This window comes from Stegodyphus dumicola, chromosome X2, assembly GCF_044657685.1.
Source record: "Stegodyphus dumicola isolate Sdum_Otavi_A_Nest chromosome X2, ASM4465768v1".
In the NCBI taxonomy this organism is placed as follows: Eukaryota; Metazoa; Arthropoda; class Arachnida; order Araneae; family Eresidae; genus Stegodyphus; species Stegodyphus dumicola.
Genome location: NC_140781.1, coordinates 157,133,875 through 157,160,622, shown reverse-complemented (window position 1 = coordinate 157,160,622; position 26,748 = coordinate 157,133,875). Strand labels below are relative to the sequence as shown.

The 26,748-nt window shown below is 33.5% G+C and overlaps 1 protein-coding gene across 8 annotated transcripts in view; it reads left to right on the top strand.

Annotated features, from left to right (window-relative positions):
• Window positions 1-26,748, top strand: part of LOC118188762 (uncharacterized) — an 819,948-nt gene that overhangs the window by 613,625 nt on the left and 179,575 nt on the right. For 7 of the 8 annotated variants that reach the window (XM_085809659.1, XM_085809661.1, XM_085809660.1 and 4 more), the window contains one exon: window positions 17,013-17,211. In XM_085809659.1, the coding sequence (XP_085665785.1) occupies window positions 17,013-17,211 (199 nt within the window). Of the gene's footprint in view, window positions 1-12,952; window positions 13,098-17,012; window positions 17,212-26,748 lie in introns of those variants that run through there. The other variant, XM_085809665.1, reaches the window with a different exon arrangement.

Here is a 26,748-nt window from a genome sequence, read left to right as displayed (position 1 = left end):
AGCTTGTTTCCAACTCGCCTGTCCAAAAATTGCGTGTGATGGGATTTCATGTCCGGCGGTTCACTAAACTTTGTAGTCATAATTCAGAATACAAATAATATTAATTTTCAAGGACTACGGGTAGGATGATATGGAGTCATCTTCGACAACATGACGCCTAGAATTTACTTCATTGAATTTCTTCTTTGAGGATTATGAGGAATCTGACGTGGCAAAGACTTGTCTTCCTGAAAGAATGAATCATTGCAGCAATTGTCAGCATTCATTCCAGACGTTCTTCCGACAGAGAATAAATGAAGTTATGAATATCATTTCAATTTTTTCTGGTGCTGTTAATGGTGTAACATTTATTATCAAATAAACCGCCAAGCAAAGAAAACTACCATCATTTTCAGGCACGCTGTATTTAAAAAGACAGCTAAATGTGTGAAAAATGGAAACATACACTGATTTTTGCATCGTGAAAGAGTTATGATAAAAAAGGAAAGCTGTAACCAATTGAAAGAAATCCTTTTTAAGGTAGAAAGATTGTTTAATTTGTAACGGCGGCGGCAAAGCATGCGAGTGCGACTTAGTCTTCCCTTGTTGTTTCCTCTGCTACCCGATTTCAGCACCAGGTATCTGTATCTGCACAGGGTAAAATTGAAACACTCTGATATAACATTAGCTGTAAGAGTTGAGTTGTAAATTCTCTATTGTCTAGCGTTTTGCGATATACCGATAGTAACTGTTTGTTAAAATTGCGGTGAAAATGGAACCTCTGACCGTGACCACAGCTCGCGATGCTTTGTTTAACATAAGGAAAATACTAGAATAAATTTCTGAAAAACTGATGAAAATTATAGAGTAGTTGCGGAATTTAAAAGTTTTGCTATGTATTTATGGATGTCTGCACAATTTAAAGGAAAACCATGCACATAATTAATCATTGAGAAAACAATGGATGACCTTTTTCTGAAATAGGAATAGCTTTGTTTACGTTTCTTTTAATTAAGAATAACAATTTTCTGTTTTTATGTTTTTTTAATCAGAGATTATTTAACAGCATGTATTAGTGAAAAAGTATTTATTTATTCTTTTTATATCTCAGTTAATGTGTTTTAAAATAGTACATAATGAACCGAATAAACTCGTGATCAAAATTATTAATAAGAACTTATATTATTTTATATATTTTTAATTTTATAACCATGATCTAGGGTAAACTGTTCAAGAGATATTTTGGCATGCATTTTTTTAAACGTTTCCTATACATATATAGTTATTACATTATTGTACATTAAAAGCTTTTTTATCCTCCAATGGCGGGCATTTGCCTATAACGGCATTGCCCACTATTAAGGCCAGAAGAGGTGGCCATTTTGTGGTGGAGGCACCTAATAGGCGGCCACCGTTACCTCCTATGAAGAGACAGACAATGTTACATCCATGTCTTCTCCGGGGTTCGAACCCTACCGATTCGGTATCGCAATCCGAATCTGAGTTGGTATATATGTATAATATATATTGATTGTACTCTTCTTCAAGTGCCTTCTACGCACATGTATATTTCTTTTTTGCATTTAATAAATGTCGTATGCTTTGGCGGTGCGGCCCAGAGCTGCGGTCTGGCAGCTACTGGTTAACTCCTGCTGAGTTGTTAATCGATTCTGCATAGATATATCAAGTACACCTGGGTCGGAAAGCAGCTCAGCGGTTAACGTACCCTAACCACTATACCGCCTGGGCGGCTTACATTAAAAGCAAATTATCTAATTTTTTTAAATCTTATTTAGCAGTAAGCTTTGCAAGCGATGAGTGAATATTTGTCATATCATGTTACGAAATTCAAAAAAAATAGCTCATTTATTAGGAATAAATTAAAACGTATGAAAATTTATACTTAAGGGCACTCATCCAACAAAGACGTATAAAGAAGAATTTAGGATGAATAATTATGAATAATCAGTCAATAACTAATGAGAGCACAGGATGTTCTGATTAATTGTGCGAATCGGAAAAATTAGTTTCCCTACCCAATCAGAGAAGTTTTTATTCGTGCTCACTACAGTGCGACTAAGTGATCCATATATATTGTACAAAATTAATATTTAGTGAATTTAAATTAGAACTAGAAATATGGCAACATATTCAAAATTTATAAGTTGATTAAAGAAGTACAAGTATTTATTAAAAAAGTCCTGAACTAACTCTGTTGACAAAAAAGTACATTATCCACCAAAATCTGAACATCATTTGCCTTTACATAGTCACCTTGCGCCACAATGAACCTGTTCTACCACTTGTGGAGCCCAGTCTCGAAGTCATTTTGCGTAAAAAAATCCATAGCCCTTTCGCGACTGAGTCTCATTACTGATGATGATCCTGGACGTGAAGGATGGATTTTCCTAGGCCCACTCACGGAGATCTTGGCAATCTGCATGATGTCCGTATGTTCTTTTTACATTAGGGTCGCCATATGAAGAAGAAACGTAACAGACGTAGAAACGTACTGTCCGTATATTCAATTCCGACGTTGGGATTTTGTCCACGGACCCGTTCAGCACGCCAACAAACAGATGATTTTGTCCACGGACCCGTTCAGCACGCCAACAAACAGATCACCAATAGCCGAGCGATAAAGTCGCTGTACACTGGTAGTTCGACATGGATTCGATTCCAGGCAAACGGGCTAGTTAGCGGGTGTTTTCCTGATTTTCTGCTAGTTTAACTTGGATACGAGTCAGTTTCCCTTAGAAAGTCTTCCGTGAGGGCATCCCTCTCTTTAGATACACATTCTTTGCTTGTTTTGCTTTCCTGTAATCAAAATTCACACGCCAGTAATGTTTGAAATATCTTTGAGCGTCCTCCGATAATACGCAAGTTAATTTTCAAAATTCGTTCCACAGTTTCAGGGTTGATGCTCGTAGAAAATCTTCAGATTGTTCGCTGTCTTCAAAAAAACGTTCCTCCGTCTTTGAAGTGCCTATGCCACTTGAAATATTGCACATGATTCATTTCCTCATCGCCGTAAACTCGCCGAAACACAGTCAATATCTGTTTGGCCAATCTGTTCAGTGCGGCGCAAAATTTCTCGTCGGTTTGTTGTTCCACCTCGTCCATGATGTACGCAGATTACCACACTTAAGTGATAGCAAAATCTGCGCTATCGCAACTCCCGATGTTAATATAGCAAAGACTCATCAAAATGGCTTATTAAAATTGAAAGTCACTATACCCGCGTCACTACAAATTATTATAGTCACTATAAATTAGAAATAACCTTGCTTTGTGAAAAAGCACTTTTTTTGACCTGATACAGTTAACATATTAAGTATGAGAAATGAAGTAGCAGTCCTCTTCATTGTTTGTAAGCTTTGTGGTTTTCGCTTGCTCATAAAATTTATGGTTTGGGAGTAGTTCAGGAATTTTGAGGGTTTTTTTTTTTTTTTTTTTTTTTTTTTTTTTTTTTTTTTTTTTTTGAAAAAAATAGCGCCTGTAGCATGATTAAATATTGCAGTCCGTCATATTTGTTATATACTGCAGGTAAACTAGTTCTTTGTACAGCAACCCTCTCAGTGTTAAATCTTATATTTTTATCATTACTGAAAATAATTGTTACAATCTAAACAATAAAAAATTTCAAAACAATTCTCTATGTTTCTAAAGCTAAATATGAGCATGACAAAAATAACTACTACTACAGTTATCATATTAATATGGGTATTTCATTATTTATTGTCTTGTGCTTAGAATTCACCAGATCTTAAATGCAAGAATTATATGACGACAAAAGATAAAATATCGAATTCTTCGCAACAGAAATATCAGCTTTTGGATTCGTGTTCCTACAATGAAAAGCTTTGAAACCGAAAGGATGGTTAGGAGTGCGTGTGCTTAAACCATAGTGACATGCTATCAGGTTGCCATAGAGACAAAAGTCTGGAGTTAAGGAGATAATTAATGACGATTTGGGCGAAGGTGGCAAATGGGAAGATGGCCATTTCTTGTCACCTACTTGCATCTTTCTGTAGCTCTTCAAGTCTATGAAGGGAGCTACAAATATAGGTCAACCGTAACCCAGGCAGATTGTGAATATTCTCACGAACGCAGCTGTAGAAAAAAGTGCACATAATTTGTGTGTCAAACCGCGTATTTATGTATAAATCTCAATTATAGAAGCCGATAACAAAGACAGTAGTTTCTATTGCTTTATAGCTCCCAGTAGCTTTTAGTTTTCTTAATTGTTTTCTTACGTATATCCGCATATTAATTTCCCTTTAGTCGCGCTCCATATTTATAAGCCTGGGAACTTGCTGATAGAATAAGAAAAAGATAATACACCGAGAAGAAAAAGTTGTATAAAAAAACAATGACTGCCCCAGGAATGATGTAAATAAAAAAGGATAATTCTCTCTCCCTTCATTTGAGTCTTGCTTGCGTTCATTTTCCTTTTTAACCTCTTTTTTTATCCCCTTCTATGGCTTAGAAATCCATATATTTCTAAGATTACGCAGCACTTGCTATGTCTTTAATTTATGCATTTAAGTAGCAATTGTTTTCATCTCGTGTTTTCGTTAATAATTGCATAACTAACGTCTAATGCTTTTCGTTTGAGTGTGAGTATAATTGATTAGATTTTGGTATCTGCATGTGGCGTGTTTGCGAGGTCGTAAATGAAAAACTTAATCATAAAAAAGTAAATGGAAGACCTAATTTTGCTTGTTTATTTCTTTAGAGGATTTGGAAAGCGACTACGTATTTATGCGAGGATAATGCATTTTTGATAAATATATATTCAAAGACATGTATATACATATTTTATGAGAAGACTGACTCGGCTTATGTTTTGCCAAATATCTTTCTTTTACCCATCGTTTAATTAAATTGGTTTGAAATTAAGTCTTGAAAGATGATAATGAAACCTATATCTTAATGCAAGATAGGTATTTGAATATCAAGGGTATTTAATAGCTTATGAGTAAGAATATTCTAAACAGGACTTGTCTATAAGTAAAGTATTTAAGACAGGTATTTGAATACGTCTAATACATCTGTTTCATTTATTCAAGACACTTGATGATTTCAAATGAGGACTGCACTAATTATCCAAAAACGAAAATTATTTGTTAGACATCATCGTTAAATTTATGGGAAGTGGATTATCATGGCTTTCTATTATATATATGTGGGAAGTTGATTATTATGGTTTGCTGCGCATTACTCAGCTTAAAATTTGGCATTGAACTTAATGAGTTTTATGTCTGAATTTGTCATTGCTGGGCTTTTCAGATGTTTTTTTTTTTTTAATTTTAATTCTGTTAAAATTATTCAAAAAATGTGCATGAAATATTGCTGTTATAATTATGCTTTATAATGAAAACTGTCTTCCTTTTTTCCAAATGGAACGTTTTTCCACACATGTAAAAATGATCGCTTATGTGTGAAAGCAAAGGTATTTTTTATATTCGAATGAACAGACGGCAAGTAATAAAATGAAAATTTTATAAAGAAGTTTTATGCATTATTTCATGAGATATATCAGTATTACTTGTCCAGACATCGGCTCCATTTTAAAATCCAGACACTGACCCATTCCGTTGAAACGAATTTTCGTTTATACCAGCTTCAATTTCTAGTTTTCCAACAACATTATCAGTCGTATGATATGATATGATATGAGGGACGCAGTCCGACATTATCAGTCGTATATTGGTTTTACACATACGCCAAATGTACTTTTAAATATAGTATTATATTTCGTAGGAACATCTATTTAAAAGAGGCTCACCAGCGGCCGAACGGTAAACTCGCTGAACACTGGTAGTTCGACCTGGGTTCAAATTCCGGCGAAAGGCATAGATGCATTGTTAGTTTTTATGGTTTTCCTTGTGTATAACGTGGATACGAGCGAGTTTTTTTTAGATAGACATCCACGAAGGCATTCTTCTCCATATGCACATAACCCTCTAATTGCTTTGAATGAATCAATTAACATAATCTGCTGAAAACGGGAATTATTACCATTTAAAAATTTCTTCTAGCTACATTGACACTTATACAAAGGTTTGGTTTGTATAATTATGACAAAACCCGGCGACGGCTCGGTGTCCAAGTAGAAAGGAGTCTTTATAGAAAGGACGTTCTAAGGTAGACTGGCTCATATTCATGTTATACATATTTTTATGCGAAGAGCTTTCTGATGGATATGATGTTAAACAGAATCACGAACATCATTCTATTTATTCGTGTTTCATGTCGATATGTGTGTCTCATATCGATATTTTTTATAACCTTTTTCTTATATTACTTATTTTCTGTTATCGGCTTTATTCTAGCTATTTATAAAACATCTAGAAGAGGTGTTCATTCTCTGTAATCAGCGAATTTCGTGTCCAAACAAAATAAAAAGTATTGCTAATTGAGGGTAAATATTTGTTGCACGACTCATGCGCAAATGGTGCAATGATTGTTCCATTTGATTCCCTATGAAATAATCATATTTTTCAATGAAATAATGAACTTTTAAAGGATTTCAGTTATGATCAAGAGGTTAAGTGGGAGTCAACAGCCAAATATGAACATATAGTAAAGATCCCATTGTTTACAAAATATTTAATAGTGTAAAATTAATAATTAGTTGTTTATTGTTGTAAAGCTATATCGTGTAGCAAGGAAGAAATCATATAAAATAGATATAAGGGTAAAATATACAAAACTTAATTAACACATTTTAAAAAAACGCTAATATTTTTTTTAAATGAGTAAATTTTTTATGAAAAAGGTGCGCTATAAAAAAGTAAAACGCAGAGGGAAAAGGGGGGACACTAAACTTTCTTAAAAAGTATACTGTTATAAAAAAGCCACTTGCAAAATGTGAAATAAAATTTTAATGTTCGCTTTCAAGACGCTAAAAGCCCACCAGCGGCCGAGCGGTAAAGACGCTGAACACTGGTAGTTCGGTCCGAGGTTCGAATTCCGCGAACGGGCATGGGCGTTTTCGTGGCGTTTTCGTGGTTTTCCCCATGTGTAACGTGTATACGAGCCAGTTTGCCTTAGAAAGTCCTCCACTAAGGCATCCCTCCCTTTAGGCAGATAGCCCTCGTATCCTTTGCCATAATTGAATAATCCAATCCGATCCAAAGTCCCACCAGCAGCCGAGTCATAGAGCATGGTCGTTCCGTCCGAGGTTAGAGTGCCGCGAACGGGCTGGCTACATGGGCGCTTTCTAGGTTTTCATCATATATACGAGCCAGTTGCGCTTAGAAGGTCCTCTGCGGAGACCTTCTTTCTCTTAGGCAGATAGCCCTCGAGTGCTTTGCCATGATCAATTAAACCAACCAAGAGGCTGAAAATTTTAATGTGTCAGCATTAAACCGCTGAGCTGCGATACATTTGATTGGATATTATCATACAAGAAGAAAGTCAATAATTCACTACGGAAAACAAGAAACAAGTTGAAAATTTCTGAACGGCGATTTTGAGAATAAAATTAAATAATTTTATGCCAAACATAAAAAAAAAAAAAAAAAAAAAAAAAAAACTATCAGTATAACACGCACAGGCACCAATAACATTAATTAAAATCGAACATTCGTGCAATTATAATGCGTGAGTTTGTTTTTAATGTGGTGTGGTGTATTTAATTATGAAAAAGCACACTAGGGCTATCTGCCTAAGGGGAGGGATGCCTTCGTGGTGGACTTTCTAAGGGAAACTGGCTCGTATACACGTTACACATGGGGAAAACCACGAAAACACCCATGCAGCCAGTCCGTTCACGGGATTCGAACCTCGAACCGAACTACCAGTGAGTTTGTTTCTAAAAAGATGTTTATATTTGTAAAGTTTAAAATATTAATAAATCCTTTCTTTTTATTCATTTTCTAAGTCTAATTGTCATTTAAATTATGCTCAATTATTTTTATTATGATTATGTTATATGCTGTATATTGTAGGGGGAAAAAATGTAAGGTGATGAAAAGAATCATTCCTTTAAAAGGGGTCGATGCAAGAAAAAGGTTAGGAATCCCGGTTTTATATCTTTAATTTCTGAGAGACGATTCTTAAATTAGTAAACCTATCATAATTGGTTAAAGCTTAAAAAATTGTGTCAGGTTTTTAACTAAATTCTCCGAAATATTAGGATGCAATCTGAAGTTTTCATATCGTGGGTTTTTATTCATTTAATTGATTATAATTATTATTTAAAAATATGAATAACAAAGATTGCAGAATGAATGGGCAATAAGAAAATAACGGTTCTGAAATAAGTGTATCTGATTCAAAATAGTTTCTGAGTAAAATAAAACTAATTAATTGAACCTTAAAACTATCTCCCGGCCAAAAAAAAATTATTTTTAAAACAAGTTCATTCCTAATTGTGATCAAACCAAAACTAAGTTACCTTCAAATCCAGAAAAATGTCTGAGCTACAAGAAGCTGAGGAATGAATATGCTTCAGAGGTTGCGTAGTTAATAAAAATAGGTGGTGAACTTCTATTAAATAATTGCGCTTCTAGAAAAGTATAACTTTTGAACGAAAACGGAAACAGTCTTTAAATAATGATGAAATTTTATGCTAGAATCATAAAACAACTTCTTTAAAATTTCATATCAAAAGTCAAAATACGTTCTGTTTATTAAGTATGACAAAAAAATTATTATCTAAATGCTGCGCTTCTTTGACTTACTCTTGTGCATATCGAGTGCCTTGAAGGAAGGGTGCAGCGACAAGAAAAGAAAAGGGGGGGAGACGATTTTAAAAGCTACGGCACGTTTGTTAGAGAACCGACTTTAAATCATGATAAGACGCGATACTTGCTACAGTGCAGAGCTGCATTCAAAATGAGAAACCCTTACCATTTACCGTGGGACTTTTGCTGTATGTCTCTTACATAAAATTCCGTTTCTAAATGAGTTGTCGATTCTCTTTAACGCGAGCAAGTTTTTATTACTGTAATACCTGACAGTATATAGATTCAAAATATTTTCTTGGCACTTTTATTGCAAGATTAGGGGGGAGGGCAACACTCTAAATGGCATAAAATTTATAAAATTTTTGTTCAGATATATATAATATTAAATCCAAAAAATAGACAGAAAATGTCTCAAAGTATACGGTGTTTTTCTGTTATACACCGATGTTAATCTAAGCATGAAATTTGTCTAACTTTAAAACTAATCTGCCGTGTTTCTCTTCCTCTACTCTCTGCCGTATCTATGAAATAAAAATGCTTGAGTTTCCTGAAAATAAATAGCCAGATTTTTTCGAATCCAACATGCATATTTTCCCTGTACAAACGTTGCTAAAAAAATATTGCGAGCCCATCAGCAGCCGAGCGGTAAAAGCCGCTGAACGCTGGTAGTTCGGTCCGGGGCTCATGTCCCGCTGCCTTCATGGGCATTTTCGTGGCTTTCCCCATGTGTAATGTGGATACAAGCCAGTCCCTTAAAAAGACCACCACGGGACATCCCTCCGTTACCCTGTAGTACCAAAGGGCGTAGCACTTAATCAGTAATATATATATAACGCCTTAGAATTGACGGTATCTTACAATCGCGCATTTTTCCGAATTACTAACTAGTCTAAAAAAATTATTTTTTAAATTACTAATTTAAATTAAAATGCTGTTGTTAATAAATCAAGTCGATTATTAAAAACATATAACGGGTTTGAAATTAAGGACTGCATATTAGAATCGAAAAAATACTGTAACAAACACTGCATCAGGAAATTTACCTGATTCGCTATTTATCGTAGCACAACTGAAAGCGAACTGTGGGATTGTGATTAGCCATCTTGAAAATTTAGTACTTCTCTTTCAACTATAGTCATCGATTTAAATGGAAACTTTAATTACAGGGAGTAGCAATTTTTAAGTTTCACGAACACGGAACACTTCTTTAAAAGCCGTGATTAATTAGTAAATTAAACCAACTATTAAAGTAGTAAACTTTAGCAGTTTCTATGAAAGTGCATTTCATGGAAAGGATTCCTTCACAATAACAAAAATAATTTTTAATCAGCGTGAGTAGTACTGAAAATGTAAGACTGGTTTAACTGAGAATTACTTATTATTGTGGCTTATTTAAAGCCGAGTAAAGAAGTTATTTTCCTATTCGTTAATTTGTGTTCTAGGATTTCATTTCGGAGCTCTGAAGAAATCCAGTAACAGCTGAAATTCCTTTCATTGCCTTATATTTAATGGGTAACAGTTATTTATTTTTAATTACTCAAATGCATAAATTATTCTTCGATGTTTTAAGAGTGGATATTTTCCCATTGATACGAATATGAAATTTAATTAAAAATATTTAAGTAAATATAATTTTAAAACTTTACAAAATTCTATATACATATTTCTAATCATTTTGATTTTTTTATTTTGGTTCATTTATCTGAGCATGGCAAAGCACTCTAGAGCTATCTGCCTAAGTGAAGGGATGCCTTCATGGAAGACTTTCTAAGGAAACTGGCTCGTGTACACATTACACATCGGGAAAACTACGGAAACTCCCATCCCGTTCGCGGATTTCGAACCTTGGACCAAACTGCCGGTGTGTTAACGATATAGGATTTCAGATAGTTTGCGTGATATAACTTGCATATGAAGTGTTCTTGCGAAACTTGTCTAAGAGTGTAAAAAATAATAATAGAGAAACAAAACAGAAAAATAATAAACCCTTATGTTTCGAAGAGAAATTAGAGAAAATTAAACAATTTACCTTACTTAACCGTATGCAGTAACCTAAAATAACCGATATAGTGAAACTAAATAACCTTAATTTGAAAAACAAAGTACAGTCAAAAATAATAAGAAAACATTAATGTTAAGTACGAAAGAAACGATCTCGTATACTCGAGGTTACACGAAAATTCCACTTTCAAAAGAAGCGCTTGTCAAATCAATAGCCATCCGAAGACAATGCCTGCCAATTCCAGACTGAAAACACTAACCCCAGGAAGGCACAAGGTCGAATAAAAGGGGGTTGCAGAATAAAACTACAGGTAAGTCTCCCCCTGTTGTGAGTGTTGCTTTTGACAGCGTTTCCTCCATTGTTATGGAACGGTAATACCTTGCACTCCAGCCACACCCCGCGTGAACAGTGGCTATCTACGATTAGACCCATCAAGGTAGTGAGTGACGATTTTGGCGACTTTGCGCACGCCTGGTGAATTTCACTTCGAAATTGGCAAGTTGTGTATACAGCTTCTAAACTATACTTGGAGCGTAGCTCTGATATTTTGTAGTTAAATGAGATATAGCCAGATTAAAAAGCTGGAAACTTTTGAACTACCCCTCTTAAAACATTTACTATTTTAGATCAAACTAATTTCCTTTGAATTGGATTGGATTATTTAGATTACGGTAAAACACTCGATATTTATCTGCCTAAGGGGAGGGATTCCTTCGTGGGAGACATTTTAAAGAAAAATAGAATCGTACACATGGGGTAAATCGCTTAATATATATATATATATATTTATTTAAAATTGTATTAAATAATAAAGTGTAATGGTAATGTGTTGATTTCACATTATAAACATTAAACGGAATTTATTCTTATTATTATAACTTCAGTTTTCAAACGGAGGTAGTAAAACCGGTGCAAAATAATCCTGTGAAATGTATCTTCATGCTGTTAAATTATAAATGTATAGCCAAATTTCATATTATGAAAATAAATTACTTCATGCGCATTGTATATATGTTAATGATAATTTTTATGGCTTAAGGAGTGAGTTATTTGGATTATGGCAAAGTGCACGAGGGAATGCATGATTTCATGAAGAACATTTTAAGAGAAACTGACTCGTATTTACGTTACGTATGGGGGAAACTCACGAAAACCTCCGTGCAGCTAGCTTATTCGCCAAGATCTGAACTCCGGTCAAATCCCCAGTGTTCAGTATCTTACCATTCGGTCTCTAGTGAGATTTTTAAGGATTATAGCGAATTTAGGTTAGGTTATTTGAATATTGCAAAGCCACAAAGACTATCTTCCTAAGAGGAGGGTGCTTTCTTGGAGGATTTTTCTGAGGAAAACTGACTCGTATTCATGTTACACGTGAGGAAAATCACAACCATGCAGCCAGCCTATCGCCTGAGTTGGAACTCAAAGTTAGTTGAACTAACAATATTTAGCAGTCTTAACGACTGGTGGGGCTTATGGCAAACTTAACTTTAGAGAAATCTTTCTGAATGTTTTATAATCCACGTGTGGGCTCGATATACTCTCGACAAAAAAAAAAAAAAAAAAAAAAAGGAAAGAAAGGAGAAGAAATTTGTAAACACTGTAAAAATGAAGTAATAACGCATAAAACTCAAACTATTAACAATTGGCTGATAACTATAAATCAGTCCATAATTACGGGTAAATGTATGTAATTATATAATTAAAAAGAGTACTTCAGAACTTCTCGCGATCTACCAAAGTTACCTCTCGATTCATATTTTCGCAACTACTACTTAAAGAATCATGATGATCAGGTTTTCGATGTACAGTAAAGAAGGCAGACCAAATCACATCGAAATTAGCTGCTTGAAAAAAAAAAAAAAAAAGGAGAGGAATAAAAATTTTTAAAACTATATGTATTACGTTTGAACATAATAAATTCTGATTTCTCATTTTGGCTGTTCTGTATTTACCTCTACAAATGTGCAACGTACGTATGTTGTTGATCAAATTGCATATGAGATTTTCTTTTCGCAATAATAAAAATTCAAATATTTATATTATTTCTAATATCCCAAAATTTATATGCTACCCAAATTACATGTTTATGACTTCTTTATAGTTATCATCAGCGCTGAGATAGCCAACAGTACAAAGAAAAAAAATCTGCCAAAACATTATCTCGGCATTGTTAAAACGCGTATTTATGGAATAAGTCTTGGCGTCTAAGATTAGAGGCGTTGGCGATAAGAGACGATATCCATAATAAGCAACCAAGATAAGACGACAACCTTGGCGAGATGGGTACAATTAGGAACATTCGGGGTCCTGCAGGCCTCTCTAATTTTGTTCGGCCTGCCAGCTACCGTTGACGGAAGAACTAACAGACTTCATTGAGGGGGTCTTTGACGGCGCTGGACGTGAACTCTATAAAATGGGTAAAGACGCCTTGTTAATGTTCTTGGTACTCTCGAATCATTTCTTCAAAACATAGGCGCCAGATGCGTTAACACAACCTTTTCTACGGCGCCGTTCTCAGTGTTGGAATTGCGTCATTTGAATCATTAGCTTACGTTCATCTTAGATTTCTGGTTTCTCCACGACTGTTCGTTTAACAATGCAAAGCAAAAGAATTTTATTTTTAAAGTTTAATCTCTTAAAAAACTATTATTGTCTGTCGAAAATTTTGAAATTTGGAAAAAAAAAAAAATTCTTTTTACGTTGTTTATTAAATGTGATTGTTGCTCCTCACATTATTATTACATTTTCTTTCTTATGCACATATGTAACCTAGGTATCCGTAGTTAACTGTATATTAAACGCATTTATATCCGTACCTTTAAACTTTTTAAGTTTATTATGCTGCAAGGTTTGCTTTTGTATAACATCACTGACTTATTTTCTGCTCAAAATCAATTATTCCCTTTGTGTCTCCGTTTCTCCCACTTGTGCAAGCAAGCGATGCTAAGAGTTGCGAAGAGCCTAATCATGTTTGTTTGCTGACCTTGAAATTTTCCGGAGGAAAACCATTATTCCATTTAATGCGTAAAAATATTAAGAACCCACTTTTCTCCTTGTCAGGCAATTTCAGCACAAAAAAGAGAAATTATACTCTAATACTTACGAAGATTGCATTAAGTTTGTTTCTTTGCATGAATAAAGCGCTCGAGGGCTAACTGAAGAGAAGGAACAATTCGTAGAGGATTTTTTAAGGGACACTGGCTCCCATGAATTAAGTACTGATAAGAAATTATATGACAGACAATGCAAGCTCAACTCTTTTGGATTTCATATCACAGAAGAGAAAACACGAATTCAATTATATGAAATCTAAAGGAATAAATAAAAGCGATTTTTATTTATGGATTAGTGGATTATTCAGTTATGGTAAAGCACACAAGGGCTATCTGCCTAAAGGGAAGGGATGCCTTCGTGGAGGACTTTCTAAGGGAAATTGGCTCGTATACACGTTACACATGGGGAAAACCACGAAAACGCCCATGCAGCCAGCCCGTTCGCGGGATTCGAACCTCAGACTGAACTAACAGTGTTCAGCGTCTTTACCACTCGGCCGCTGGTGGTCCGATTTTTATTTATGTATGTTACCGTGAAAGACCGAAATTGGAGAATGTCGACTTTCACCGGAGAATATCAACGTTCACCAAATACGTCGGTGAAAGTCCGAATATTTCACTACATTCTTGTATATTCGGACCCTCACCGGTGTATGTCGACAGTCACAGATATGCTCTGGTGAAAGTCGAAAAGAGAGGTCATAAAGTGCCATAATAGTTTAAGTTGTTGCAATAAATAAGATTTGAATCACATAATTTAGTAAGTTTTTTATTAGTGTTATTTTATTTTCTCATTTAGAACGTACTGTATAATTAAGTAAGTTTTTAACTTCTATTATTTCCCTTTCTCATTTTGAATGTATTGTGTGTTTTAGGTTCCCATGTTCTTAAGTTCTTATTTCAAGTCTCAAGTGCGTTTATTCGCGATTGAATTACGGAGAAGAAAATATAATATTGTTATATGTTCAACATTCACCATTAGTACATGGTGAATGTCGACATTGACCGGTGTTAAGTCAGAAATAAGAGTATTTGGAAAATATTTCGGGCATACACCAAGAGACTATGTGAATGTTGACATTCACCGGTGAAAGTCGACATTCTCCAGATTTCGGTGTTTCACCGTAACATGTGTTAGGAATCTAAAAATTGATTTCTGAATAATAAGTATGTTGAAACTTAGAGGAATTAGCTAGGACAAGTGTAAAATATTAATACATGAAAGTAATCCATAACAAGCTAGTTAGATTTACAGAACATATGCAGAAATGTTTGGGCCAAAATTACCATTCATCATCAGTTCTCCTGCTTTACGAAAGTAGAACATTCCTGTGAAGCTTCTTATAAGCCCAACGCAGTAAATTGGAGATTTAATTACCTTACCAATAACTTCTACATCATATTCTACCGATTTAGATTTAAATTTAAGGGCGAGGCGCTCAAACTGAAGTTTAGCTGTTTGAATCAATGCTTTCGTGCGCAGTTTCCCGATAGGAATGAAATGACCTGTAGAGTTTTATAGGATGCTACCAAATCATGAATCAAAGTCTGTCACAGTGATTTCGCGACAGGATAGTAAGGTTATCGGTTGCTATCAGAAATGTTGCTTGAGTTATGTTAGGGCGTACAAACTTCTTTTCCCATATTATGGTATGGTTAAGCAACGATGCTTGTCTCAAGGTCGCAGTTTAACTTCAGCTAAAGTGCCGTTACATTTATCAATGAAATTACTTCTTCCTCTTTAAAGCTTTCCTAAAGATACTCAAGTGGACAGTGAATGCAGTGGCATTGTCGCTTTGAGAAATATCTTCGAAAGATTAATTAGTTTGATAGCTTCGCGGTTACTCAGCCAAGTTTAGTAAGACTCCGCATAAAACTTGCTGGAGTTTGAAGCAGTGTTATATGTTTCTAAGAATTGATGAATCAAAAAAGTCGAATGTCAGACAAACGCCAATTTCATTGCGAGTTTTTTTTTACTAAGTTTTCTGATACAGGATTATAAAAAATGGTGGCTGTATGTTCTGTTTCCTTGAATGTTAGTGATAGATATGCACTTCTAATTACATTTTTAAAGTGAGGTACAGGCCTACCAGTGGCCGAGTGGTAAAAGCCGCTGAACACTTGGTAGTTCGATCCATGGTTCGAGTCTCGGCGAACGGGCTGACTACATGGGCGTTTGTTTTCGCATTTTTCCCCATGTGTAACGTGGACACGAGCCACTTTCTCTTAAAAATACCTCCACAAGGCATCCCTCTCTTTCCTTGTAATGCCGAAGGGCAGAGCATGTAATAAATTTTTAAAAAAAGATCAGAGAATTTTGTACGGTCCCTTAAAAATAAAAATTTTAGTTTTATAAACTTTCTCATCAAGTTAAAAATAAAAAGTTTCTTACACTTACGAACAAAATTCTTGGGGTATTCGAGAACGAATTTACTGGCTTAAAACACATTTCGATCCATGTTTCGGACTGAAATTAAATATTCTCTAAAATTTCTTTAATATTTGAGCAAAATTGAGGAAGCAATTAGCAAAAAAAAGTTGCTCGTTTTGGCGTTTATTACTTTTCCCAATAGGTAAAACAGCATAAATTATTAAATGCTTAACTGATTCCGAGATAATATTAATTACTGTATGTCCGCAAGCTTTGTACGTAAAGATACGAAAGGCTTTTCAGTTAGCCTATTAAGCGTAAAAAAAAATATTTTACTTATTAGACACTTTGCTGTAGGTGTCTGATATAAAAAATGAGATTCTGCATTTACGAAACCTTCCCACTCTCGTTATTGGAAGTGTTTTCATAAAGTTCTGTACTTCATTATAAAAAGCTTTTTAACTGAGAGTGTGTGTGTGTCTAGAATCAATATTAGTATAGATATGTACATATGTCAAGAATAATATTGGTATAATGCAATATTGTCTACACATATACTAATATTGTATAGCATAACATATAATATTATCTATCTAAAAAAAATACTGCCTTCATTAAGCACATTTTAACTGTGAAATGATTTAAAAATCCTTTATATTGAAAAGCATCTGAGCGAAAGCTAATTTAGCTTTAAAAACTATTGTATTTTTGTGCAATAGTACAACTACATTTAAAGAATTAATTTGGGAAGAATCGACGATTTTCCAGGTTTGTAAGAGAAAAATTTTCATTGCAGTTAATAATCAGTAATCTGTTATCGTATGCTTTAATAAAAATACTTCAATGCATTCTAGTCGAGTATCGTACTTCAAGTATAGTATAATAATCGTATGTCTTTCCACTTTTAGGCCGAATGTCCTCCGATTCAAATGGAACCCGTGGACCTGTCGGTGAACAAGAAGTCCAGCAACCCCAGTTCTCCATCTATGTCTCCCAGATTACTCAGGCTTTCATTTCCATCCCCGGCCAGTTCTCCTCCATCTACTTCTTGCATTGATCTCAGGCTCCACGGTTCCAGACATCTCTTACCATCAGGTCCTGGAGACGGTAAGTTTTGGTTTTTCTTACGATCTTGTAATAAATATCATTAATAAAATAATAAGAGTAGAGGACAACGCATTCATTTCACGGCACTTCAGCGTGAAGAATATTTTATCAGGAAGACAAACACCAGTGTGGCATTTTATGCATAGTGTATTCATAAGCTCTAATCGTCTATTGGTTTATTCATAGTTGGCAAAATAAATCACTGCACACGAAATTTATGAAACCTCTCCTCTTCTTTCTTTGGCCTCATAATCTATGCTTGAACTACATGCTCAATTCCTATCTTTTTTTAAGGCTACGCACGTAATGGTAAGTAAAACAAATAGCTTGTAAACTTGATTTAGGAGTATGAAGAAAAAGAATTAAATTATAATAATACTTTAAAGTGTCGTAAATTAAGCTGCAAGTCCAATGAAAAAGAATTGTTGATCAACATGAACTGACTTTTAATAGCAATTATTTTGCAAAATTTAATAATCTTTTATAAATTTCTGATACTTATTTGAATTATTTAATAATTTATTTTACATTTAGAGACTTCTTCAAAAATTTATATATTCGTTGATTTATAAACATTAGGAACAGAAGGCAAGGTATTCATTCAAGAAATACTTTTGTAGAATAGAAGGTTAGACTAATGTTTGTATTAAACCAAATTAAGTTTTATCTGACAAACAAAGGAAAGTGCATTTATTTGTCATACTTATTAGATTGAATTTTCTGCTTTTCTGATCCATACGTTTTTAATATGTTCCTACATTATAATTACGTTAGTTTTTCTTTTAAAATTTTTGAATTGTGGGCTGGATTTAATGCCATAAATAACACAAAATATTTTATTTAGTCTATAAAGTTTTCAATCCAATATATTCAGGTCTTAAGGAGTGGGAATAAAGCCTTTGCCAACGATATTGTTTGACTAGCGATAACGTTGACGAAAACGAATCCTATCTTAACATATAAATCAAATAATGTAATAATAGTTTTAAATACATTATAATGTAAATATGTCGTATATGTATATAAATCTAATTGTACTATAGGTATCATACATTTGAATCACACTTTGTATTTAAATTATTATAAGTATACACTGACTACCAATAAGTATTTGGACACCTATGCAAATGACGATGTCTGCGGCCCTAAGGTACGTCACGGACTCCGCCGGTATATATCATGTAGGAAACAGCATCGGCTTTAGTCGCATGCAAGATGCCTCGCAGTTCGGAGCTCTCTGATTTCGAGAAAGGTATAATTATCGGGTATCACAAATGTGGTCGATCCTTAAGGGAGATATCTAGCGATCTGAAGTACCCAAAATCGACAGTGGCCTATGTGATTAAGAAGTGGAAGGTGATCGGTGATTGTCGGAATGTGCCCCGAGTCGGCAGACCAACGAAACTGAGAGATAGAGACCGACGAGTGCTGTCCAGAGAAATTCGGAAGAACCGCACCCAACCGATGGCCCTCATCCGCGAGGAGTTTCAACAGGCATCCGGGAGTATTGTTTCAATGAATACCATCCATAAGGAAGCACATCTGCTTGGTTTTCATGATCGTGCTGCTGCCCATAAGCCTTTGATCACAAAGTCCATTCGCGCTGCTCGGTTAAAATAAAAGGGGAAAGCTGCTCTGAATAAAGTTGGTTTTACGCAATAACTAAGCTAAAGTCTTAACAGAAGAATTCAGAGTTGCTTTCTGGACACCAAGCTAAGACTTACTTCTTAAGAAAATAAACTATTTTTTTCCTCTTGATCTTTGTGATATTCAAAATTTTACGTCATTGAAGGTCAGCACCTTTCAATAATTTCCTGTAAAGTTATCAGTATTAAGTAAAGACTTTTTACACCCCACAAATCCTTTTTACAGTCAATAAAAAGCTGCCAACATCTCATTTCCGTTTACTTTTGTCATTCGTAACCTTCCTCCGCGATCAGACAGAGTGGGAGAAAAATTAGTTGTCTTCTCGGCAGTTAAAATCTTATTCAGCTGCTGCTGTCCCCTATACAAAGTTCTAAAGCCACCAGCAATCAATTTCACACCTCTGCTGAATGAGATACAACAGGGAAACAGAAAAAGAACTTCTAATCACTATATAACATCATAATCTCAACAATGCTTTTAGTGTAAACTATAAAAAATAAGGGAAAGTTGTAGCTCATACAAACCACCTTCAAATATCGTTTTGTTATTTTCTTTCGAGGGAAGAATTAGTTCATTTGAAGTTGTTCCAGTTGCAATGATTAACACCTTAGGGCATCGCAACTTCTTATCATGCTGGTCCTTTGTCGGATCATTTGTAATGGTTGTTTGAATGAGTAGCAGTCAGATGTTAGTTTGACTTTTTGATTTGGTTGTTTTTCTGGTTCCTGTTTGACAAGAATGTTTCTTTTGTGGTTTATTTAGCTGAGGGGATTTTCAGCAGCTACTTTTAATGCTGCTGAAAGTGACAAATAGTTACTTGGTAAAAAGCAGTCTTCCAAATCCTTAAGCTCTTTAAGGGATGGTATGCAGTTTCAGTAGGAATCTACTTAGCTCAGTATTTCTTGTCATCTTTCTTGAAATAATAACTAATCAGTTATTTTCGGACATGAGTTTCGGAGTTTCAATTCCATTGCTAATTTATTTTAATTAATTTAAAACATTCAGCCTTAATTTATCTAATAATATATTTTAAGTACCTCTATCTAAGGAAAATTATTACTTTACAATTTTTCTTTGATGTTAAATAGAATAGGATTTCTTTAATTTCTATTCCAAATATAATTAAAAATATATATATAATATTTAAAATTTAAATATCTACGTGCATATTAGAACAATGTTTTCTTAAAACGAAAAGCATACTTCAGATGCTGATTCGTTTTCAAGTAGCTAATTAATGTGCGATAACCGAAAATTCATTTGAAATTATAACTATCTGTTTTCATTTGCCTTCATTTCCTTATAAATAAAGATTCTTTGCAGGCATTGTTTCATTATGTAATTTTTGGAGGTTACAGCATTTTGAACAAATTCTTACATTTCGTGTTGGAATTTTCCACTTGAATTTTAATACTTTGTGCTTAATTTTTACTGATAACGCCGGGATTTCAGTACAGAATTTAATTTCTTTAACTGAACGCTTATATTATGATTTTAACTTCAAGATATAAAAATTTGTTGCTTCAAATGGAGTAGTTTTATCCAAGTACCTACATAAATTCAAATTAGACTTATACTGACCCGTTTTTAAATGTGATCATTCCTTGTTTCCGCTCAGCACGTGAAGAGCATTAAATATTGCCAGTAAGATAGTTTGTCTTCGTTCTGATTTGACAAGACCACCACGAAATAACTGATGTGACATAAAAATTATCAGAACCTGCTTAATTGCTACTAGGAATGACGATGCGTAGGAAATAATTACTAACTTTGGCACCGAACTCATATCTTTACAAAATAAAATCTGCTTCAGGGAGTTGGAACTGTAAATATTTCACAATTTTCTCAAAGACACGAGTAAATTAATTAGTACTTTTTCCGTGTTTATGTTGTAAGGTACTGAAAAAAAAAAATTCTTAACTGCATTATAAATTCATTTGTACTCAGTTACTTTCAAAACACAACTATCTAAAAAGATTTCTGGAACCACATTATGCATGCCACGGATGCTAATTTTGCATTTTAATTCAGTCTGATGCAGTAGAACTTAAAAACTTGCTAACTGTGGGTCACGAACGGACAGTGCTAACTTCATGATCTTATATCTACTGTGCTTTTTTTTATTTTGATGATTGTGAAAATAGCAATTATCATTTCCAAAATGTATTAGTGTTATATATGTAAAATATTAAAAAAAATACGATGGCTTTGCTCCCTGCGAACCAGCAACCTTTAATTAACTTTCTGCAATTCAGGATCTTCCATCTAGAGCAGTACCTTCTAGAATATGCTAGCCTATTACGTAACCGCTACTATAAATACTTGCCATTTTTTAGTCAGACTGCTTCCTAATATCGCTGTTACAAGACTCTGCGCTGCTCTGTCCGTCTTTCTTTCACTTGTTAGAATTAATTACGACGCAGAAAGTTTAAATTCAATCGTACTTAGTTTAAATCACTATTGAATATGTAATTTGGAGAATTTCATATGAAGTAAAGCATGATCTACGGTGAAAATTGAATTAAAGCTATGGAATAAAGATGTGCGCTTAAAAGCTTTAAAAGCATATTGTCTCGTCATTTGGATTTCGCCATACCACTCTGCAAAGGCAATGTCTGAATCGTCTAATACCAAGCTTCCTCACGACTGCTGGAAAATATAACATATATATATATATATATATTAAATGTAGGAAGCTGAAGTTTAAATAGCAGCTTTTCGCTGTTAGATTTTTTCTTCTTACCAACGCTTGATGAAAAAATTATACATCAGCGTTAAAAAATTAATAGGCATTCAGTGTCATCATTCATTACATTTTACTTTGTGATTTGTAAACCTATACGTTGGCAAGTGGAAATAATTTCCGTGTCATAATCAGCTCATTGATTATCATGACAGTATGACATCAGAGTAGTAAAGTCTTATCCCAGAAAAGACGTATTGCTTAGTAAGTTATAAGAGTTAGGCACGAGAAAATTTCTTCAAAAACACTGTTATCTGAAGCTAAAAGCGAAGGCAAAACGAAGCTTTTATATGTCTATAAATAGGAGCACAAGTATCCTTTTATAGCATCAACATTAATCGCTTGGCCATCAGGATGTCAACTGTTCTTAACATCACACATACTTTAACAAAAGGCTGGAATTTTCATTTTTGCCGTCTGTCCCTTTTTGTTGTTTAAAGAAAATTCTTCGAATTCACTCATCCGTGATCCGAATACGCCTGTTCCTCAGGGCTGGATTTTGTGAAGTTTTTCTTGCACATTTTCCCTCCAGAACGTTTTATAGCACAAGAAGCGTAAGTCCAGTGGTAGTAGCCTGCCTTACACTCGCAGAACACATAAGAAGCTAATATGAAAAGCAAATTCGCATTGTCACTGAAGAAAAAAAGTGATAGGGAATGATGTGGAGAGAGAGGAAAAAAAAATAGTCTAGTTGTATTCGTAAACCTGAATGCGTTCTTAATAAAGTAGCTAGCTCCTTAAGCTTAATGTAAACGGGCTGACATTTCAGCTACCCGTTCTGCTTAATCCCTTGTCATTTCTTTTTACTCATTTTTCTTCCTTGTTTTCAAAACAGTCTTTCTTTATGCCAGCAACCCCCCTCATTTTTTCAGATTAAGGGGACAGATTTTTTGTACATTTTTTTTTTAGCATTGAAACTCTTTTTTTTTTTTTTAATCATTTCGCTTCTATGTGTCGGTATATTGACCGAAACTCGAGGTAGGACAAACCTATTTGAAACGAACCTGAACGCATATTTTGAATTAAAATTTTATAAATAAAGCTGCTGTTCAGTAAGGGATTTAAAAAATTTTAAAAACTTGCATTTATTTATCAACAATTTTACTGAGCTCGAATCCCTTACTAAAATTCCTATATCTATTTACATAAAATATATTTTTTATTACCTGAAGACATATTTGTTGATAAAAATTAAGATATCAAAGGTAGTGAAAATGTCTGTTATGTGATACTAAATGGGAGCCAGTCTCCTTATAACACACAGATTTTAATTTGCTAATTGACTTAGGGTTAATTTCTAGTTATTTGTACCTGTACAATGCTAAGATAACCTAGAATCCTACCCCAAATTGTTTTTGGTTGAGAGTAATATTTTGCATAAGAACTTAGTATTTACTATGCGTAATAAATTAAGTATTTTACTATACTATAACTTCTAAATTTCCAAATTCTTTCAATATTTAAAAAACGCGAAATTTTCATTTTTCACCTCAAGAAGTTAAAACGGAAATATCTGCGTTATCTCTTAAAGTCGTAAAATTACAGTTATTTAATATTTTCACAGCATAAAAACAATATCATGTCAAAAATTCTAGCTTATTATGATCTTTCGGGAAATACATTAGTTCGTTGATAAATTAAAACACACACCAAAAGACAAGAAGAAGGCATCTCTATGTGTGGTTTGTTTCATTATTCTCTTAATATTCACCTTTAAGCCAATCACTTACACATCTATCAATTATGCACAGCCACTTTCAGATCCATCAATTATGCATCACCAGTTTCAGCCTCTTAAAAGATGCGTGTCATTTATGACCCGAAAATGCTTATGGAAAGTGGAAAAAGAGAAAGAAGAAAATAACATGTTAGATCATGATGAACGCATTATGGACCGCCTGCGTAGATGTAGTCAGTATGCACGGCCAAAGTTTTTATTCTTTTAGTAATTATTATAATGCCATGTTTCTTTAAATTATTTTACATCTGGTTTCCTGTGTCGCATTTGAACAAAATATTATCTTAAATATAATTAAATTTTATTTGTTGAAATGTCTGCATACAATTAAGATACTAAAAATAATAAACGGTTATGGAACTTAATGTTAAACATAATAAATTAATAAGTATTTAAAAACGAAGTAATAGAACATACTGTAATGCTCATAATTTTAAATTTATGTGTTTTTTTCCGCCCGAAACCCTTAAAATAATTAAGTATTAAAGATAAGACTGGAATAATTAAGATAAAGGTATTAAGGATGGGATAGAATAATTAAGAGTACACAGAATTTCCTAGAGCAAACTAAGAATAGACTGAAATTCCTAGTATAACTAAAATTTCTAAAGTAACTAAAAACAGACAAAAATTCCTAGAGCAAATTAAAAATGGACAGAAATTCCTAGAGTAAATAAGAATAGGTGTATATTTATGTTGAAAACAGACAGATATTTGTAATATGGCAGACAGAAATTCGAATAATTATAAATAGATGGAAGCTCTTAGATTAATTAAAAACAGACGGAAACTTCTAGATCAATTGAAAATGGATAGATAATCTTAGAGTAATAATGTAAGATAAAACTTCCCAGAGTAAAACTATGGAAAATGCACGTGCTAGCATTTTTCATTCAGCCGCCCACACGAGAAAGTGGTTAGTGACTCTTAATTGCCATACGGAAGGACCCGGACTCGAATCCCAGAGAAGGCATGAATATAATTTGTCCGTCCCTTCACAGGAGACAACGTTGGCCTCTGTAATAAAGTGATCACCGATGCTGGCCTTAATAATTGCCAAAGCCTATAAACTGCTAGAATCCGCAATTGTGGTGGGAAAGCATTTTTCATATAGCAGAGGCATGAATTGATTAACTGTGTTACTAATCTGAAAGTTCCCATGTTGTTAAAAAAAAAGTGTAGCATAATTTGCATTTCAAGTTTAACATGGTTAAAAATTGTGCCAAATTATTTTATCATAACTAGTCATAAACTAGAATGTTAATTGCCTAAACGCTTAAGCTATTTATTATGCAGGGGAAATCGCAAGCTTTCTGAAGGATTTCTTCATAGCAGTTTTCAAAATAAATAAGTATTAAATTTCAAAAGATTTACTTGATCACAGCTATTTCAAAACTTAATTGAATTAACATGTCTGAAAGGAATTAAACATCAGCAACAATATATGGAGAACTGTCTTTAGTCCACTGTCAGAAAAAGTTGTAAACAGATCCCTTTAGCGGAAAAATATACACTTGCTGATGATTTCTTCATAGCACTAAGATGTAATGATAAAATTCATCATTCAAGTTACTCATTCGTGACAAACGAGACTTCTCTTATTAGTTTTTTGTTTTGGTTTTACGGTAATGATCGTTAACGCATGAAAGCTTAACTTCGATGCGCTCTCTGGAACATTTTTTATACAATTTCCGTCTATAAGACATTGTGTTTTTACTTCCGATTTTTATAAAACTTCAATCATTCAGGAAAAATTTAGTATGTTTAGTTATACATTTAGTATTTCATGTTCAGTATACGGATTTGGATAGAGTTGTATGATTAAAAATGTGTTAAGAAAAAGCCCTGTCATTCTAAAATTTTCCTTAATTAATATTTATGAGTGATTCCTCTCGAGATATTTATAAGAAGGTGGACTTAATGAGGCTAATTTATTATTTTGTTATACATTTTTAGGATGATAAGCATGAGAAATTTCCTTTCTTAAAAAAGGAAAAATGTGCAAAAAGTAAGCTGGCGAAGGAAACCGATCTGAACCTTTAATTTTTTTTTTTTTTTTTTTTTTTTTGTCTATAGGCAGAGATAAAAAAAAAAAAGTAGCTATACCTAGTATAATTAGGACTACTTCATCTCGAATGATGTATTGATTTTTTTAAATAATTTCAGTTAAAATTTCGATCATTGTGAATTAAAGTCCTTAAGTTCTTTATAAGCATGTAATTTTAAAATTAAATTAGGCTTTGATAATGAGAGATTGGATGGGGCTTCAGATATCAACCTTGGCTCTGCACTGACTTAGTAAATATATTAGTAAATTGTTATCCAGCTGGTCAATACTTCTTTAACAAAGTATTGAAATAATTGCAATAAATTGATTATTTCTCTTTTTTGATTATTGTCTTCTGCTAGTTAATAACAAAAAATATAAGTAAATTTTTTAAAAAAAAATCGAGCTGTAAGATGAACAATTCAATCATTCTTAAGTATTTGTACTCATCCAATTGTGTTTACACTAATTCTGAACTCATTACTGTGCGATTTCCATTATGGTAACGTAAGATACGATTAAAATACAACTGTGATATATAAACACTCAACTCGATTCCTCTCGAGATATTTATAAGAAGGTGGACTTAATGAGGCTAATTTACTATTTCATTATACATTTTTAGGATGATAAGCATGAGAAATTTCCTTTCTTAAAAAAGGAAAAATGTGCAAAAAGTAAGCTGGCGAAGGAAACCGATCTGAACCTTTAATTTTTTTTTTTTTTTTTTTTTTGTCTATAGGCAGAGTTAAAAAAAAAAGTAGCTATACCTAGTATAATTAGGACTACTTCATCTCGAATGATGTATTGATTTTTTTAAATAATTTCAGTTAAAATTTCGATCATTGTGAATTAAAGTCCTTAAGTTCTTTATAAGCATGTAATTTTAAAATTAAATTAGGCTTTGATAATGAGAGATTGGATGGGGCTTCAGATATCAACCTTGGCTCTGCACTGACTTAGTAAATATATTAGTAAATTGTTATCCAGCTGGTCAATACTTCTTTAACAAAGTATTGAAATAATTGCAATAAATTGATTATTTCTCTTTTTTGATTATTGTCTTCTGCTAGTTAATAACAAAAAATATAAGTAAATTTTTTTTAAAAAAATCGAGCTGTAAGATGAACAATTCAATCATTCTTAAGTATTTGTACTCATCCAATTGTGTTTACACTAATTCTGAACTCATTACTGTGCGATTTCCATTATGGTAACGTAAGATACGATTAAAATACAACTGTGATATATAAACACTCAACTCGATTCCTCTCGAGATATTTATAAGAAGGTGGACTTAATGAGGCTAATTTACTATTTCATTATACATTTTTAGGATGATAAGCATGAGAAATTTCCTTT